Below are 20,432 nucleotides of genomic sequence, written 5' to 3' on the forward strand. Positions count from 1 at the left end.
GATTGTTGGTCACCGGGAATTTGGGTTGAGCCATGGCCGGTTGGCAGTGGCGTCCCCTGGGCCTTCTTTCCTTTTTTAAGTTCTGATCTCGACGTCTTACTCACAGTTTTTGTAGAGTCGAGTTCGTCGGAGTCTGAATCCTGGATGGAAAAGGATTCCTCCTGTTCCTCTTCTGTCTCGAACTGTCGATGCTCCTTTGGCGTGGACGCCATCTGCAGTCTTCTCGCTCGACGGTCGCGCAGAGTTTTTCGGGACCGGAACGCCCGACAGGCCTCACAGGATTCTTCGCTGTGCTCGGGTGACAGGCAGAGGTTACAGACCGAGTGTTGGTCCGTATAAGGATATTTGTTGTGGCATTCAGGGCAGAATCGAAACGGGGTCCATTCCATCGGCGTTGTTCTCCACGCGGTCGGGCCGACGGTGTGCCGAAATCTACCCCGAAGGGCACCGAAGCGCTTCGATGTTCAATGCGTCGTCGTATGTGTGTATCTCGAACCGGATCGCAACGATACCGTCGAAAATCTTCCGTTTTCAGCTATCTTTCCGTTCCGTTCCGAAACTCGGAGCGACAGGAACACGAACCCGATGGCGGAAAGAAAACAATCGAAGATGGAGTCGACGCCCATGCGCAATGAGCACAGAAGGAGGAGTCACTCGGTCCCGTGACTCGAAAACACTTCTTCGAAGAAAAACAACTTGTAACACTCCGACCCAACACCAGATGGCGAGCTAATGCATACCATGTGTATCTACAGCGACAGATGCCATCGAACACCTATTTACAATAGGGGACTTGAAAAGAGAGAATTGATTAGGCAGCCCCACAAAGGCTAATAGAGCAGAGAGATAGCCCTTCAGTGTCCCCAGAGAGGAACCATGTTGGGCAAGAGAAGAATGAAAAGAAGAACATCAGATAAAAAAAGCAGAGAAAGGATCTCTAGATTTTTCTGTACAATATCTTACAAATCTTTGCCAATGGCAGGCATATAGAGTTTTTGTGGAGAAATGCCTGACTGCCAAAATAATATTACAGACTTCGGGAGAAAGGTCGAAGGCTGTCAACTGCCACCGCTCAATCTCCATGCATGAAGATGCAGAGTTGACACATTAGGGTGGAGGACCCTCCCCTGCTGCTGCAACAGAAGATCCACCCGAAGGGGCAGACTGATCAGAGGATTTATGCTCATTTTAAGAAGCTTAGGATACCAGACTCTCCATGCCCAGTCTGCAGCCACAAGGATTACTTGGGCCCGGTTGTTCTTGATCTTCTTGATAACAGGGCAGGACTGGTATGGGCAAAAGGCATACAGGAGGCCTAAGCTCCACTAGCCACGAAAAGCATCACCAAGCGAGAGCTGCATTGAAAACTCCAATGCGCAATACTGCGGACATTGCACATTCTCTTTGGAGAATAGATATAACCAAAATTCTCCCCACTGCTGAAAGAGACTTTGTACCAGCTCCAAATGGAGTCACCATTCGTGATCCATTAGGCATCTACGGCTGAGTTCGATGCACTGGCGTTCAGAGAACCTCCCAGGTGTTGAACCACCAGGGTTATGACTGCTCTTCCAGCCATGTCCAGAGGTGATAAAGGGTCCACAACCCCACTTCGCCCAGCTTGTTGCAGTACCTGCTGGTGGTGTTTCCCACTGAATGCAAAAGGTTCGCCGTAGTCTGGAGGTGGGAGACTTCAACCTGGGGTGAGCCTGCCTTCAACAGCCAGTCATCGAGTTAGGGCAAGACTCAAGCCCCTGACCTGCACAGATGAGCTGCTTCAACCACCATCACATTTGTGAAACACCCCAGGGGCACTGGTAAGGCTAAATAGCAGCACAGTGAACTGAAAGTGTTTGTGGCCTACCTTGAACCACAGGTAACACCTGTGGGCCGCCAGGATGGGGATATAAAAATAAGCGTCCTGTATTCCAGCGCTAGAAGCCAGTCTTCTACATCTAGGGCAGACAAGACCTGAGCCAAAGTGAGTATCTTTAACTTCTTTTTGAGGAAGAGATTTACCGTCCGTAGGTCTAGAATAGGGCAAAGACCCTTTTTTTTTTGGGTAGTAGAAAGTAGCGGGAATAACAACCACTGCCTACTTTTGTTATCAGGACCCTTTCTTTGGCTCTCTTGGCCAAGAGACCTTTAACTTCCTTTCAGAGTAGAGACAAATGATCCTCCACCAGCAGTTCGAATGTTGGTGGACTAGGAGGAGGAAAGGATTGAAAAGTCAGGGCACAGCTCTTCCTGATGATCTGCAGTACCCATATTTCTGATGCTATAGACTTACAGTGGAGGAGATGGTGTTTTATTCTCCCTCCATTGGGCAAGCACTGTCCTGCAGATCCAGACTAGGAGGACACCGAGGCTGCAGCTGCCAGGGGCTGTGTAGCAGAAGATTTCTGGCCTGCAGACCCTCTAGGTCTGAAGGCAACATGCCAACATCCACGCATACCCTGGGTTAGTTGCATAGGACGGTGGGTGCCACAGAGTTCGCGGGGTGCCACGCCCCTCCCCAGTCACGAATTGGGTGAAAGGAAGACAGCGGATGAGGGGTCGCCAAGAGGCCCAAGGACTTGGCCGTAACCCCAGGGTCCTTAAAGCACCCCAGTGCTCAGTCTGCCTTCTCGCAAAACAAGTGAGTTCCATTGAAGGGTATATCCATTAGATTTGCTTGGCTATCCCTCGAAAAACCAGAGTTTGTCAGCCAGGTGTGGCCTTAAGGTCACTGTTGATATGACTGTGTAGCCCAGTGAGTCAGTCGTATCCAAGTCACACTGAATGGTGAACTTAGCTGCATCCTTCCAGTCTTTCACCACTTGGGAGAGTATTGCCCGGACCTCCTCTGGGACCGGAGGCTGTACTTGCACAACTGTGTCCCAAAGGGTATTGGGAAAAAAAGTCCAATAAGTATGAGGTGTTCACCGACCTCAGTGCTAGGCTGGTGGAAGAAAACTTCTTCCCAAGAGGGTCCAGCCTCTAATTCCATATCCAGGGGAGTGGATGGGAATGCGCTATGGGTTGTGGAGTCTTGGACTACTAAGCTCTCAGGGGTGGGGTATTGGCTGAGAAAGCTACGGTCACCTGGTGCTAGGCTCTGGCGGCAGACAACCATCCTATTTACAGGAGCCCATGTACTGGGCTTGGACCAAGATCCCAGCAGGACATCTGTAAGTGTTTTGTTGAATGGCAAAAGGGGTTCAGATGTAGAAGTCCCAGGCTGGAGCACTTCCGTCAAGATGTTTGTCATAGGATGCTCCCTCCTCCGTAGCCACAATGTAGGGAGAGAACAAACCAGTATCTGGAGAGATGTCCAGATAACTGGCCTTTCCTAGCTATTCATACAAGTGCAAAGATCTTTCTACTTGGTGTTCTAAAGGGTCCAGTGACCTCTCCCAGTCTTCTCCCATGCCTAGCTGTGAAAGATAAGGCTCAGGCAATGATAAGGCACCTGTGGGCACCGTTACTGAGATCATGACTGGCGCCAGAGAAGGTCACCTGGGTACGACCAGTGCTGGTCTGGATCCAAACTTGGATCCATGACACTCCCCCGGAGCCTAGGCCGAAGCCGCTGGCGTGGATCCAGTTGGAGCCTCTTCTGACCCCATGAGGCCCAACGGCATGCCAGAGGGGGTCGGCCTGGTAGAAAACGTGGCATATGGCCTCATAGGACTCCTTTTTTTGAGCGGGTGTCGATCCGGCTCCCGGAAAAGGTGGGAGGCGAGGAGTCAAACTGGCTAGCTGCTCTGCAGAACCGTGCCAGTAACGCCGATGATCACTGCTCTTCTCATCAGTCTACTGGCTAGGTGAAGTAGACGTCCTCTTGGATGATGGCTTCTTCTTGTGCCTCTTTCCTGAGCGTCTCGAGAACCGTGAATGGGATGAAGAGGACTTGGGGCGTCAAGAATGGTCCCGCGAACACCATTGTGACCGAGACCTTCTCAGAGTCTTGTGTGCCGGGGGTGCCGACTGCTGGGGCATAAGCAGCTTTAGGAACTGCTCCTCAAAGCCTTTCTTGCCATGGCCCAGGTGTCTGAGCAGGACTCCAAGTCGTGCACCGGAGACAAACGAGATGGGGGTCAGTGATTGACATGCACAGTGACAGGCACCATATGGTCTGAACCGAGCTTTCCTCAAAGACATCTCAACACACTTGAAGGAAAAAACAAAACAAAAAAAAAAAACCTCTACAAAAGGTCGAAAAAAGGGCTGTCAAAAAGCAACAGAGGGGTACCTCTCTATAGAGCTGCACTACTTGGCGCAGGAAGAAAAGAACTGACCCCCGCGTACCTGAGTGGCGAATATATAGGTGTCTGCGACGTCACTTCCAGTGCCAAGTGGAGCAGAATAGAGCCACCTGGCGGCGCACGGACGGGGTACTGCTCAGCAAAACTTTCTGGACTCAGCCTGACCCCTGGGAAAATCAAAGTTAAGGAATCTGCAGCTAGAAGTCTATCAGATAAGCACCTTTGGAAGAAAGAGTAAGGGGAAGGATGGGGTAGCATTAGTCAATGGAATGTGCCCATGGGAAATATAAGACTATTTTGTCCATAAAATCCTGGGTCTCTCAATGGACACAAAGCCTGAACATCTCCTAGCCAGATAGGAGGTACTGAATGAATGACAGGGATGTGAAGGCACAAACCCACTTTGCCTGCAAATCCAGGATTCCATACCATAAAGAGACAAGTGTAGAAAGCACAGATTTTATTGAATGAGTGACAGTTTAAACTTAGTCACATACAGTAAACCTTGTTCCATCCTTAACCATAAACACCTCCGAAATTAGTTATCAGAAACTGTCTGCAACTTGCAGAAAAGCCAGGGGCAAGAATAAAAGACTTTCACAGTCACAGATGCGCATAAACACAAAACAGCCTCCCAGAGACTGTGTGATAGTTGTTTTTTTACATTCATTCAGGTTACATTTCTTTTTTGTTCCTTTAAGAATCCTGCCCCTGGATCTTCGATCGCAAGAGAGCAAAAACATTGCCATAATCCAAGGTCACAAAGCACAGAGTGGCACATGAAGGAATTGAGATGGTGCTTGAATGGGGTGTGACAGAAGAAGGGAGTCAAAAACACGGGTGGGGATAGCAGCATGGAGAGCCATGGAGTCTGGCAGAGTAGTTTTTGGGGCACTGGAAGCCCACAAAAACAATACTAGCTTAAAGTCTCAGCACAGGGTGAGTGAACACGTCAAACAGCATACAGAAATGTTGAGGTTCTCTGTATCATACTGAATGCAAAGCCATCTGATCATATGTCTGATATGTATTAGCCATGGCAGCTGTATCATAGAGGGAATTACTAACACCGGCCATAAACAAAATGTACATCAAACAAAGGAATGCTGACCATCAGTCATGCCAAACTATGATAGAGCAGAGTATTAAATTATTATAAATTTTTCAATCGCACAAACGTTTTTACAGCTATTGCACAGCAATGGAGTTAGGAGTTTTCTGGACAGCACGGGCACTTTCTTGTAAGGTTGAGGAAAATAGAAAAGATGCTGCACTCATACAGGGTGAACAACTGGAACTGCAAAAACTAGCAACACTGCTGTCAATTACACTGAAAATGCCAGCACAAAGTATTACACTAATTCCACTCAACACAGCCCAGTATCTCAACATCAGTTTGTTCTGTGTAACACATGACTATCCAAATGCAACAAAAGTTACTTAGAAACAAAGATATTCTAACCAACCATCACTCAGTAAAGAACCATCTCTCACTTCCCGCTGCAAAACCAGGAAGAGTCATCCTCGTATACCAAAGTCATCAAGCAAAAATAATTGGGATAAACCAAAACACAGCCTACCGAGCACCACTCAAACCATAGTAACCAACCAAATCACTACTAACTAGAACTTAACAAACCAAGACAACTTCAACCGCAAAGATATCAGAAAAGACCATCTTAAGTAAGAGTTGCTGAGCACATTGTAATAAAAAATTCATCAGAATCAAGCTTTCCTAACCAACACCACCAAGACTAAAACCCTCCAAACCAAACAAAGCCCACTAGAAAAAATACATGTTGACCTATCAACAGCCCTTGACCAGTATAACCAAAAAGGACAGACCATGCAAGTAAGGAAGAAACTTCAGGCAAGACCAAAGAGTTATACAGTCACTGTCCGGCTGTCCCATCCAACAGCATTCAGAAGAATGCAATGTCAAACAACATCACCATCATCATTAGGCTTAGACTTACCCAAGATCAACTTGACAAACCACATTAAAATAATGTCATGGCATATAAAAGCACCTAACTAAGATGATTCCAACTAAGCAACCAAAATCGATCAATCTAAAGAAATCTCAAATGAGAAACATCAAATGTTTCCCAAGCCAGGAGTCATCTATTTTCATCAGGCAAATCCCATTCAATCCACCAAGGAGGAACCCAACAAAACCTTAACAAAGAAAATCCATCAGAGTTATCCGATTAAAACATTTCAGACTACTAGGAGTTACTAAAATGTCCAAGCATCATCTAAGTTAAGAGGAATCCTGGATTAAAGGGATTCTAACATATCACGCTCGTACCAATCAAAACAATCAATGTAGGGCACCTAAACTAATATCACCAGGCAAAACCTTTCGCAAACATCTAAGGGGCACCAAGTAAAAACCATCAAACCAAGAGTCGGCAAACTGCAAATCTTCTATAGTTTAGGAGGTGAAGACCCTATCAATAGCCAAAGAGTCAGCAGTCAAACCATGCAAGCAGTCTAAAGCCAGGCTAGTTATACAGCAATGAAAACAAATCAGTTCAAGAGAAAAATCTCAGCCAACCGAATTCCCAATCAACTAATATCAGATGCACAAAATTAAAAACCCTGATTAACAGACAACCCTAATGTCCACACAAAAAACCCAAAACATCTCATCCAATCAGCACTGAATTCAGGACAATGCACATAAACATTCATAAGTTGGATTCCAAGCTCATTATTTCAGGTGCAACAGAGTACATTTTTTTACCCACAAGTTTGCATGATCAATGGACAAAAGGGAAGGTCTGACTGGCTTTTTGCATCAACAGTGCTGCTGCTTTGAGTCACAAGATCAGGCTACATCATTCAAATCCCACCACAACTAAACCTGTGCTAACAGAAGATGCAAAGGGTGACCCTCTGTTGGGCAGGTGGTTGGGTGCAGGTAACTCAGTCTTATGAAAGGAGACCACAACACAAACATGCACAAATACCAGGTTACAAAAAATAACATAAATAATCGCTTCAAACAGTACGCAAAGGCACCCAGGAGATTCAGCAGACTACTTTCCCATTCATACTGAATTAGAGCTGACATTTGCCTATCTACCCTTCATTCCTTCTTTCCATTACGTTTTCCCTCCACTAAGACCAAAACATTTATTCATCTCATATGACTGACAAATTAAGAAGGGAAGGGAGGGTGATTTGGGAAGGGGAAGCACAGAATGCTCAATGAACATCACACTAAATGAAAACGAAGGGAATGGAAAAGAAAGTAGGGCCTTGCTAATATAAAAAGATCTACTACATTCAGACAAATTCACAAAATGAAAAACACAAGCCTGAAATAAACGTGGTGATGCAGCTACATTCTGGGGAATTACCAGTATGATGAAAACCCAATTCCATGAAAAACTGCTTATTTTTGTGGAAACAATATACCAGGCTCTGGTTGAGATCCCAGAACCAGTTTATAAAAAATAAAAAATAAAGTACAAACCTCATACAATTTCTGACATTTTAGGAATTGTAAGACAATTTATTTAAAATGGTGTGGGGTTCAGGAAGGAAGAAATAACAGGAGTCATGGTAGTCTTTCTTTCTATATTGTGATCAAGAAAGGAATGAACAGAAGACTGAAAGCTAGGCGCAGAAGAAGGCAACAGAACCCAAAATATGTGTACAAAAGGTGAGTGGGAGGCAGTATTAAAGTGTCTGATGGGGCATTGGGTTTTTGGTGATGAGAAAAGGATCAAAAGTCTTTGCAGTGATGTGAAGGTTCTGGAATGTCCAGAAAATAAAGATGAGTAAAGGGTTTACAACTGAGGGTTGGATGGAGCAAAAACATTCCTGAAAACAAAAAAAAACAAAAAACAAGAATAGCTCATATTGTTTTTTGAAGGGAATGAACAAGTAGACAGAGGTGGAAGAAGGGAGAATAGAAGCAGCAAGTTCTTGCTTCAATCCAAAGGCACACCCCCTGTCAATTCCGCAGGTAATGTACCACAATGGATAGCTTCAACATATACCAGCATTCTAGTCAAATCACATTCCTGTTCACAAGCCGCCTAGTAAGAAACTGACCACCAAATATCAGCAGGTCATCGCCCATGTTCCTTTTGTTAAGGTTCAACAGATCCCCTTTTCCCACAGAGCCTTTTCCATCCCTTTCCCTCTTGTCCTCCAATCCCACTCAAGCAACTTTTTCCTTTCACAAGCATATGGTAGACGTCCTACCTAAGGGAGAAATATTCCCCATTGTCCTCCACAGGTATAACATAGCAATAAGAGGTGGTGAAAATGGACATTTTTGCAAGAGGTTTTTGTTTTAGTCCAAGTGGAGAAGATAGGTCCACCACACTCTGGAGAGTAGGAAGCTTCAGACAGAACACAACAAGGTACTTCCTGGGCACTGCTTTTTTAAAGAGTCTTCAAACAAACACAAAAAGAACATACAACCATTGGACTGGCATATCCATAGAAATAACAGAAATGTACATCTCTATTGCAGAGAGCTGCAGTCTGGGACTTGCTCCAACGCACGAAACCGGCTAAGTCCATTACAAAAAAGTAATGTTAATAAATAGATTTGTGGACGGTCTCGAGGGCCAGGCCGTTAGAAGCTTTCCAGGGCAGTCTCAGGTGGATTGGTTATAACTCTGTCTTCTTGGTCTCTTCTGGACTTGAGTGAGTCTTCTCCTGTGCAGTTCCTTTGACCCAAAAAAAAAAAAAAAAAAAAAATTAAAATCTAGAGGTATGGAAATCTTACTCAATCCCAAAATTGTTTATGGTAGGAGCCATATATCTGCAATTTTCACACAACTGAACAGGAACAATTTACTTACCATCTATATTGGTCTTTCTGGAGGATAATGTATCTAACCACAGATTCCTCACCTTGGGAATATCCCCAGGCATCAGACTGGATCATGACACTTTAAAGGCAGTACTCCTGTTAGCCGGTAGATGGAGTCAGCAGAGCCACGCAGACATGATTTTGCTACGGAAGTGATAAGCGGAGCTATATGTAATTGCCACCCGTGCAAACCGTCATCAGTTGTTTTCAAGGCTGTCCCTACCCTCGGATGCAGAGCTCATTAGCACATTGGTATGATCAGTATGCATATTTTAGATGAAAAAAGTTAAGTTCACAGAACGGGGAGGTGGGTGGGTTAGTTATTATTCACAGTTAGAGAATCCACTAAACAGTGTTAGCAAAATTATTTAACTTGTTCTTCTCGTAGAATGTTCTAGTAGCAGATTCCTCACCTGGTAAATGGATACCATAGAGGTGAAGGGCATGAACTGCAGGACCAAACAGGCAAAATGCCTTTCTCAACAGACCTAACTTGTCGAGGTAGTAGGGATTTGTAAATGTTTGTTCAGATGGCCACGTAACCACTTGACAAATGTCAGGGACACACAGAACGAGTACTAACATAGCTGTAGCAGCCTTGACCCTGATGGAGTGAACCACAAGCTTTCTGGAGGCCATTTCTTTGCCAGTGCACAGCAGATCTTTAAGCAGAGAACAATCCATCAGAAGATGTGCTGTTGTTGCACTGCATTACTCTCCTTTGCTCCCAACAAAGATATGAGTGTCCACTTGATGTTACTTGGTATGAGCGCTATAAAAGATTATGGCCTTCTTAGGATCCACAAAATGGAGTCTCTCTTCTTCCTTACATGGAAGACTTGGAGCAAATAATGCTGAAATGGTGATAGCTTGCCTGACATTAAAACAAGTGACTACTTTAGGGAGAAAGGAAGCGGGGGTCCTCAACACCAGTTTATATGGGAAGGAAGTGGTATAAGGTGGGTTGAGAAACAATCTGCTGCTCACTCTCACGTATACCTGATGTTATGGAGATGAGAAAAATTGCCTTCAGCATCAGAAGTCTCAAAGGACAACTGTGCAGCTGCACAATAGGGGTAAGGACTAAGTTTAAGTCCCACAGAGGTTTGGTGGAAACAAATGTTGCAAACATTTCAGAAATCTCATCCGAACAGGTGATTAAATTATAAAGACTGGCCTGGCAACTGCAAAAATGCCAAAAGACGTGAAGTACCCTTTACCAGTGCTCAAACCAAATCTTTGCTGGGTTAGGTAGAGAGAAAAAAAAAAAAAAACACCTCAGACAACTTTGCTTGCAATGGGTCAATTTGCTATGTGTCACACCAATCAACATATTTATTCCAACAACTGGCATTCACTGATTTTATGGGGTGACAATTCACTGCCAAGATGACATCAATGGTGTTAGGTAAAAAAAGGTGAACTACCACCACTCAATCCAAAGCATGGAGACTCAAACTGTGCAGGCCGGGGTGCAGTACTTTGCCATGCTGCTGGGACAGACTAATCTCCTGCAGCAGCAGCTTGATTGGAGGACAGATGCTGTTGTCCAGGAATTAGGGGTGCCACACTCTCCTGGCCCAATCCGGTGTTGCTAGTACTCCACATGGTCATGCTGATCTTCAGAACTCTGGGCAGTGGCAGGAAGTCATACAGAAGTCCTGATCTCCACTCTAGACTTAAGGTCTCTCTGGGGGAGCGGGGAAGAGGGAGAGACTTTGGAAACTCCAACATGTAAAAGTGCCGACTATGCATGTTCTTGGCAGTGTCAAAGAAGTTCTGCAAGTGGTCTCCATTACTGGAAGATGTCCTGTTCCACCTTCAGGTGTATCTGCCATACATAACCCTCTAAGCACCTGTGGCAGTTTTCGCCCTGGCTTTTAAAGATCAGATAATCGACCATCAGAAAAACTCCTGGGCAGTCCAACTACTTCCAGAGGCCCACAGCCTCCTGGCAGGGCCAAATAACCCACCCTTTCCTGTTTGTGGCAGTACCACACAGTGGTGGTGTTGTCCAAGATCACGTGTATTAGCCTCCTGTTGATGGTGGCCAGGAAGGCCTTCAACACTAAGTAAAGTATCCACAACTCCAGATGATTGGCAGAGTTGGACTTCCTCAGTCCTCTGATCTCCATCTATCCCGTACGGCCTCCCGATCCAAAGCGTGATGCATCCGTCACTACCATCAACTCTGGGTGGTGTAAGGCGAGGGGTGTGCTGCTGACCCAGTCACGGTAAAGCAGCCACAACTGTAAATCTTTAGAAGTCTCCTCAAAAATCTGGACAGGATTCCCCCCCCCTAAAAAAAAAAAAATCTAAAAAAAAAAGAAAAAAAAAAAGAATAATAAAATCGACTGATGCCCTGCCCACAGTTGTTACCACTGCAGAGCCTGCATACCTGACTAGTTTGGCCAGAGGGATACAAGAGGCCAACAACCTCACATGCCACATCTGCACTGAGATCCAGGACAGATCAAAACATAAAGGATCACAGCTCAAAAGTCTTGGACTCGCCACTCCTTGGGGAAGGCACAAAACTGCACTGTATCCAGGACGGCGCCAAAAAACGGGAGACTTTGCAGAAGAGTCAGGTGTGACTTCGGCACATTAATAGTGAACTCTAATGATGTTCATAGTCTGGAGGTGGTTAACAACTGACTAGGGTGAGCCAAACTTTAGCCAGTAGTTGAAGTAGGGGAAAGGCTGCTATCCCCAGCATACAAAGATGTGCTGCGACCACCAGCATCTCTTGTGAATACTTGAGGGTCACTGGTGAGGCCAAAAAGGAGCACCACGAACAGCAGGTGCTCATGGCCCACTGGAATGCAGATAGCACTTGTGGGCCTGCAGGACAAGGATATGGAAATAAGCGCACTGCTTGTCCAATCCCACCATACAGTCTCCAGGGTCCCAGGCAGATAGGACCAGAGCAAGCATGAGCATCTTGAATTTGTCCTTTTGCATGAAGGCATTGAGAGGTCAAAGATCCAAGCTAGGAAGGCTTCCATCCTTAGTTGGCACAAGGAAGTAACTAGAGTAAGACCCACCTCCTACTTCTGAGGCCTAAACAATCTCTATGGCCTATCACCATTGAAGGAAATATATCCAGCCTCCACAGGGTGGCTGTGAGCCAGCAAGGGCATGCTAAAGTGGTTTTGCATTTGCCGGAGGGTCAGGGGGACTGAGTTGCACATTGCCCCTGCTGTCCCGAGCATTGTCTCCTAGAACCATGACCTCAGCCATGAAAGGGCTAAAAGGCCTGCAGGGATGGTGGAGGTGTCTGGCATTGGCGAAATAAAATCTCTGCCTTAGAGAGGGTAAAACATATGGTGGAAATGTCTTGTGGGAGCAGAATAGCCGAAGTAAAATGCCGCAGCTCTGCCCTTCTTGGCCTCTCCAAGGCAGAGTACACTTTTTTTTACCAAAAAGGTCACAGCCATTTAAAAAGCATATCCATGAAGGATGCCGGGCCATCCCCAGAGATGGCTGTAGACCTCATCCAGACGTGGTGCTGAAGAGCCAGATAAGTACCCATTGCTTGTTCCAAGCACTCCGTTGTCTCCAATCCAGCATGAATACAATTTTTTAGCATCACAACCACCTTGAATAGCCTGGGTAAGGGATGTCTGCAGGGCGTTCAGAACAGCAGGTAAAACGTGTATTACTGTATCCCTGTGAGAATAGCAGTCCAAAAGACATCTGGGGTTCATAAACCGCAGGGCTAAGAATGTGGATGAGAAAATCCATTCCCCAAATGTTTTTATTCTTCTGGATTTGCAATCAGGTGGTGTGGTAGGAAACACATTGGGAGGTATTGCTGGTAAATGCCTGTACGACCGGCATGCTGGTGTCGGATGCCAAGTACCAAACGGCAGGGTCCCCTGGTGCGGGGGGATGGCGACAAGCAACCGGACAATTTACAGGTAGACCTCAGCATGATTTTGACGAAGTGCCCAAAGAACATCCGTAAGGGCCTCATTAAATAGTAACCACGGCTCTGTGAGAGCTTTAACAGGATGAAGTATTTCCATTAGTAGACCAGTCTTGACTTCTTATAGATCTCTTTATATGAATTAGTCACAAAAAGATTGTGTTAAGTTTTCACCCCACACCCTGTGGCAAGGGCATGGTATCGGAACCTGAAGGGCCTAAAGGCGAAGTGCTGGTCAGAGCTGGGCACAATCTTGGTTGGGGTTGTGGTGAATTCTGCTCGGCGTATGAGCGCACTATGGGCTATACAGCATCAGTGTCCATGTGAAAGAACTGATGCCAGAGACTCCAGCAGAACCAAAAGCTCCATTTGAGTTGGGGGTTGAGCCCAAAGTAGGTTAAAGGGGTAAAGACAGTGCTGAAATTGGATCTGCTGGAGGAAGTACAACTGGAGGCCACTGTGGATAACTGGGCTCAAAGGCACCTGTAGACCTCATCCTGACATGACGCTGAAGGACCAGCTAAGTACCCTTTGCTCGTCCCAAGCAGTCAATTGGGTCCAATCCAGAATGAATGACCAATTTTGTGAGTAGCAACCAACTTGAATAGCCTGGGTAAGTATTTCACTCTGCACAGTTGTAGGAAGTTGGCTCTGTATGCACTATTTCAAAGTAAGGAATAGTAGGCACAGAGTCCAAGGGTTCCCCTTAGAAGTAAGATAGTGGCAAAAAGAGATAATACTAATGCTCTATTTTGTGGTAGTGTGGTCGAGCAGTAGGCTTATCAAAGGAGTAGTGTTAAGCATTTGTTGTACACACACAGGCAATAAATGAGGAACACACACTAATACTTTAAATGAAAGGTATTGCAGGTAGGTACTTTAGGAACTTTGAATAATCAAAATAGCATATACACTTTTCACATAAATCACATATAGCTATTTTAAAACTAGACTTTCACAGCAATTTTCACAGTTCCTAGGGGGAGTAAGAGATTGTTAGTTTTTGTAGGTAAGTAAACCACCTACGGGGTTCAAGTTCGGGTCCAAGGTAGCCCACTGTTGGGGGTTCAGAGCAACCCCAAAGTTACCACACCAGCAGCTCAGGGCCAGTCAGGTGCATAGGTCAAAGTGGTGCCCAAAACGCATAGGCTTCAATGGAGAAGGGGGTGCCCCGGTTCCAGTCTGCCAGCAGGTAAGTACCTGCGTCTTCGGAGGGCAGACCAGGGGGGTTTTGAAGGGCACCGGTGGGGCAACAAGTTAGCACAGAAAGTACACCCTCAGCAGCACGGGGGCGGCCGGGTGCAATGTGCAAACACGCGTCGGGTTTTCAATTGGAATCAATGGGAGACCAAGGGGTCTCTTCAGCGATGCAGGCAGGCAAGTGGGGGGCTCCTCGGGGTAGCCACCACCTGGGCAAGAGAGAGGGCCTCCTGGGGGTCACTCCTGCACTGGAGTTCCGATCTTTCCGGTCCTGGGGGCTGCGGGTGCAGAGTCTTTACCAGGCGTCGGGATCTGGGAGTCAGGCAGTCGTGGTCAGGGGGAGCCTCGGGATTCCCTCGGCAGGCGTCGCTGTGGGGGCTCGGGGGGGGGGGGGGGCGCAACTCTGGCTACTCACGGTCTCGCACTCGCCGGGGACTCCTCCCTGAAGTGTTGTTTCTCCACAAGTCGAGCTGGGGGCGTCGGGTGCAGAGTAGCAAGTCTCACGCTTCCGGCGGGAACCGCAGTTGTTTTAAAGTTGCTCCTTTGAAACAAAGTTGCAGTCTTGGGTGAACAGGGCCGCTGTCCTCTGGAGTTTCTTGGTCCTACTAGAGCAGGGCAGTCCTCTGAGGATTCAGAGGTCGCTGGTCCTGGGGAAAGCGTCGCTGGAGCAGTGTCTTTAGAAGTGGGGAGACAGGCCGGTAGAGCTGGGGCCAAAGCAGTTGGTGTCTCCGTCTTCTCTGCAGGGTTTTTCAGCTCAGCAGTCCTCTTCTTAGGTTGCAGGAATCGGAGTTCCTAGGTTCAGGGGAGCCCTTAAATACTAAATTTAAGGGCGTGTTTAGGTCTGGGGGGTTAGTAGCCAATGGCTACTAGCCCTGAGGGTGGGTACACCCTCTTTGTGCCTCCTCCCAAGGGGAGGGGGTCACATTCCTATCCCTATTGGGGGAATCCTCCATCTGCAAGATGGAGGATTTCTAAAAGTCAGAGTCACCTCAGCTCTGGTTGCCTTAGGGGCTGTCCTGACTGGCCAGTGACTCCTCCTTGTTTTTCTCATTATCTCCTCCGGCCTTGCCGCCAAAAGTGGGGCCGTGGCCGGAGGGGGCGGGCAACTCCACTAGCTGGAGTGCCCTGGGGTGCTGTAACAAAGGGGGTGAGCCTTTGAGGCTCACCACCAGGTGTTACAGTTCCTGCAAGGGGGAGGTGATAAGCCTAGTACAGGGAGGCTTTGTTACTAGCCACAGAGTGACAAAGGCACTCTTCCCCATGTGGCCAGCAACATGTCTCGAGTGTGGCAGGCTGCTAAAACCAGTCAGCCTACACGGGTAGTTGGTTAAGGTTTCAGGGGGCACCTCTAAGGTGCCCTCTGGGGTGTATGTTACAATAAAATGTACACTGGCATCAGTGTGCATTTATTGTGCTGAGAAGTTTGATACCAAACTTCCCAGTTTTCAGTGTAGCCATTATGGTGCTGTGGAGTTCGTGTTTGACAGACTCCCAGACCATATACTCTTATGGCTACCCTGCACTTACAACGTCTAAGGTTTTGCTTAGACACTGTAGGGGCACAGTGCTCATGCACTGGTGCCCTCACCTATGGTATAGTGCACCCTGCCTTAGGGCTGTAAGGCCTGCTAGAGGGGTGACTTATCTATACTGCATAGGCAGTGTGAGGTTGGCATGGCACCCTGAGGGGAGTTCCATGCCGACTTACTCGTTTTGTCCTCACCAGCACACATAAGCTGGCAAGCAGTGTGTCTGTGCTGAGTGAGGGGTCCCCAGGGTGGCATAAGATATGCTGCAGCCCTTAGAGACCTTCCCTGGCATCAGGGCCCTTGGTACCAGGGGTACCAGTTACAAGGGACTTACCTGGATGCCAGGGTGGGCCAATTGTGGAACCAAAAGTACAGGTTAGGGAAAGAACACTGGTGCTGGGGCCTGGTTAGCAGGCCTCAGCACACTTTCAAATCAAAACTTAGCATCAGCAAAGGCAAAAAGTCAGGGGGTAACCATGCCAAGGAGGCATTTCCTTACAACGGTGTTCAATTATATGTGAAGGCTTATGAGAGGAGTTTGTTACTTGCAGCACAATAGCTTGACAAAAGTAACTTGGGTAGATTTAGGGCTGATTTTTGTTTTTGTTTTTTGTTTTTTAAAGAGTGGTCTGAGAACAGCTACATGGCACCGACTATCAAGCTAACATCTTGGCCAATAAGTATGCTTGAGCATTTATTAAGTGGAACAATGAAGATTAATGTTTTTTTTTTTGCATTTCATTTAGAATATGTCCTTCTCACTTAAGGAAGGTTACCAGTAATAATGTCTTGTGAACAGTTAATTTTGAAACATCTGCACTTTAGGTATGCACAATATATTTATTCCTTCTCGAAATACTTTAAATCCCTAGACATTATTTCTTGAGAATTTGCCACAAATGGTTATTTTTTATTCTGATCATTTACTTACAAGGATTACACTTTGGTGTTGGTTTTCGCCATGAATATATGTATCTATAATTTATATTCCTGGTATTGCTTTAAAGCAGTGGTTCCCAACCTTTTGATATCTGTGGACCCCCACTTTAACATTAATGGAACGCAGGGACCCCCACTGAATCATCATGGGAATCCAGGGACCCCCGCCTGCGTCATTACTAGAAGCTGGGGACCTAATTTGTCAATATTTGTTAATATTTTGTAATTTTCTAGGCTCTCGCGGACCCCCTGAGAACGCTTTGCGGACCCCCAGGAGTCCCCGGACCACAGGTTGGGAACCACTGCTTTAAAGCATTTTTCTGTTTTTAAATGTGTACTGTGTTATTTGTACAGTCTTTAAACAGTCTGTATTGTAATGCTCATTGCTTTATGTTTCATATTTATTATGTGTTTTGTTGTTGTCTTTGTTTTCATTCTTGTTATTCCTTTGTTTATCTTTTCAGTTTGGTTTGTTTACTACTGGGACATTTGGTTAGCTGTTTTAATTAAGTATTTCTTTGATCCTCAAGAAGTGACATCTGTATCCGATATCAGTCGTGAAACATGTTGGTCACCTTTAAAACAAATTTTTTCTTGAACATGATTTATTAGCAAACAAACAAGACATTATCAAAATTAAGTGGATGCCCGAAGAATTTCTGTTCCTAAAACACTTTGTTCTTGACCTCTTAACAACTTGTCCTCATTCAGTGTATGCACAGCAATGCATCTCTGCAGGCCTCTACTCGTTGCAACATCACCAAAGGACCTGGAAATTCAGGATGGGCTGGTACCAAGTTCGGAATGGGCTCCAATGGAGATCAGGAGTGAAAGTTGGGGGACACTATGATGCCACTGTGCCCTCTCTGGAGTCTAACAGTGTTGGGAAAGGGAAGGTTGACGTTTTAACTTCTGACACTTTTTCTTGGACTTACCTGGAGACTTTCGTCATGACAATTCTCTGTCGCAGAAACTATTTCTGTAACAGGACCTTCTTTTCGACTTTTACCGTTTGCAGCATGTAGTCGTCTTGTGTTTGGCGACCTAAAGCTTGGCCTCACAGTCCCATATGGCTTTGCGGTTCATTTGGGTGCAGTCGTCACACGCCCTTGAGTACTGCTCAGAACCCAGGCACCAGACACTTCCTGAAGGTACATCCGACATGTCTGCAAACGACCTGGCATGATCTAAATACTGTTTTTTGAAGGAGAGGGCATTTCACCTTGCACACTGGAGAATTTTAGAACAAAGTAAAGGTCAAAAGACCAAGCAGAAGCTCTGTATCTGCTTCTGAACATGTGGAAAGAAAGAAAGGAACTGATGTCAGCACGATTTGCACGTATATGGTGCTTCTTTTATCACATCCTAAGTTGAAAGACAACTGCCCAGAGCCATACGACGCCACCTGTCGGCACTCAGGGGAGCTGCTTTTTAAGATTCCAGATCCAGTGTGAAGCCAGGTAACATTCACAAGGTGAGGAATCTGTGGTTAGAAGTACCAATTAGAAGTTTATAACTCCCACTAGATACTCACTCAAGGTGCATTCTGTGGTTGCTGGCTGCCTGTCCCTTAGAGGCAAGGGCCACCTAAATCCCACCACATAGTCCATTTGTTGAAAAAGTGCTTCCCCATGTTCCAAGCTACCTTGGGCAGATAAAAATGTTCTTACTTCACTGGTACACCCTCTTCATGCAGCAGGAAAGCAATCCCACTGGTCTGAAAGTGACCCTAAGTGCCTCAGGCTGTTAGGCTGTCTTTTGTGCTGAAGCAGTGGAGCCAACACATATCTGTGACGCAAAAGCATTTTTTTTTTTTTTTTTTAAATCGGTGACAGAGTGGCACAAGCCGCGCTGACGTATAGCTAAGCAGATGCTTTTTTAATACAGCAGGCTACAGTGTACAGGAAATGCTTTAGTGACAATAGGCAGCCGGACTGCTAATAACTTTATTGTCCTTACCTGCTTATAAATACTTCTGGCTTTGTGGCCATAACTGGGGAGGCAAGTACTTAGCAGTATTGCCCACAGGCGAGGGTAATATTTAATTATTCAAAATAAGTGAACATTTCTTCAGAGTAAAGTGTACGACAATTAGTAATATAAATTAAGGCCAGAGTTATATTTAGGATTTAATAAGGTAAATACACAGAGTTAGCCTAAAACTATTTTCCAATCCTTTTTGGTTCTTTTTTTTTTAAATAAACTTATTGGAAATAATTCAGTTAAGGACACTTCACATCTAAACAGCATATTTACATGGGAATATCTTCATGAAAAACTACTGTTGAGGCCCAGAAAGAAGTAAAGGTTATTTCAATGTTGGAGAGAAGGATGAAGTGGTGGTTTAAAAGATGGTCATTCAAATACTTGAAGGTGTGTGTTGGATGGTGGGGTGGGGGCAAATCAAAGGAACTCTAGATAAAAAGCGACAATTGCCAATGAAGTGGCATGTTCCAATGGAGGGTGTGCAGGGATTAGTAGTAAAGACTGTAGGAGACGGGGTCATATCATTAGCTAAAAATAGCAGAGATGTCCTAATCTGGATAGTGAGAGGCAAACCACCTACAAAATATTGGTTTGTGTATCTTATATTTTCAAACACTCCCCGGAGTGACCAAACAGACAAGAAGATGTGGCTACTTAGTGGTTTCTGTGTCAAATAAGGCCTTCTTAATAATTGGTCCTGACAAGCATCGAACAACCAAACAAGAAAAGCCTTATCCAGGTACTAATATTGCTAAAGAATGGTCAAGTCAGAACGCAGTACTTTTAAAGTGATCCAATTACATGATCTTAGTAGAGCACTTTAAAAAGACACTGCATCGTCTATGCAGTGCTCGAACTGCAAGAACTATAATAATAAACCCACATACACAAACAGAGCATGTGCAGGACATAACACCAATTAACAAAACACTGCCTAACTCTTACACAATACATTTTATAGATTGGTTTTGTTATGCTACTTTTGACATCCGTAGTCTGCTTTGACATATACAGATGGTCTATTTCTTTGGGTTGACGTGTAATGGTGCTTGTGCCACTCATGGCAAAAACGATGTATTCAATAACATTCAGACAACAGAGGCAGGGTCATTGGATCAGACTACATTGGCCGTTTTATTTTTATTTTTGAACTACCAGTTAATGGATTAAGGCACTGGCAATTGTACGTTGGATCAACCCAGTAGCGTATTTGACCCTCACAGTTTTATTATTGACCATTTGTGCGCGTCTTTCCACCTCCATTACAATTCTTGAGTGATATTCCTGTGAATGTTCATCTGCCCTCTCCTATAATGTTGCACGCTTATCCTGCCAGCCAGTGGGATAAAGGGCAGAGGCTGGCTATATGTTAGGGTTTACACTACTAGTGCATGCAAACACACATGCATATAGCATAACATGTAGGTTCTCTTTAGTCAGACAAATGTTAAACTTGTCAGCTTTGCCAATGCTTATTTAAATGTCACTCTATGTACAATAGGAGATGCACAATAAGAGAAAAAGGGACGTGTGGTATGGTATTAATGATCATCTCTCCATACCCGACTCACCCAAGAATGCAAAAGAAATTGCCTAACGTTTACAAAGCTTTGAAGCTGAAGTTTTGACTCCTAGGCATTGGGTTCGTTTCAGGGAACTTCCCTTCCTAAAGGCTAGAGCTCCAAAACTAGTCCCTTGGCCTTCGAAGAACAGCAGATCATCTTGCATGTCAGCCGCTCTGCACAAATACGAAGCTCACA

At 45.6% G+C, this 20,432-nt stretch overlaps 1 protein-coding gene across 2 annotated transcripts in view; it reads right to left on the reverse strand.

Annotated features, from left to right (window-relative positions):
- Positions 1 to 4,692: 4,692 nt before the first annotated feature.
- Positions 4,693 to 20,432, reverse strand: part of HYOU1 (hypoxia up-regulated 1) — a 275,150-nt gene continuing 259,410 nt past the window's right edge. Inside the window, exon 25 of one of the 2 annotated variants that reach the window (XM_069224805.1) lies at positions 4,693 to 8,941. In XM_069224805.1, the coding sequence (XP_069080906.1) occupies positions 8,883 to 8,941 (59 nt within the window). In that variant the 3' untranslated portion in view covers positions 4,693 to 8,882. The remainder of the gene's footprint in view (positions 8,942 to 20,432) is intronic. The other variant, XR_011201534.1, reaches the window with a different exon arrangement.

The sequence above is a fragment of the Pleurodeles waltl genome, chromosome 3_1 (assembly GCF_031143425.1).
Source record: "Pleurodeles waltl isolate 20211129_DDA chromosome 3_1, aPleWal1.hap1.20221129, whole genome shotgun sequence".
Taxonomy (NCBI): domain Eukaryota; kingdom Metazoa; phylum Chordata; class Amphibia; order Caudata; family Salamandridae; genus Pleurodeles; species Pleurodeles waltl.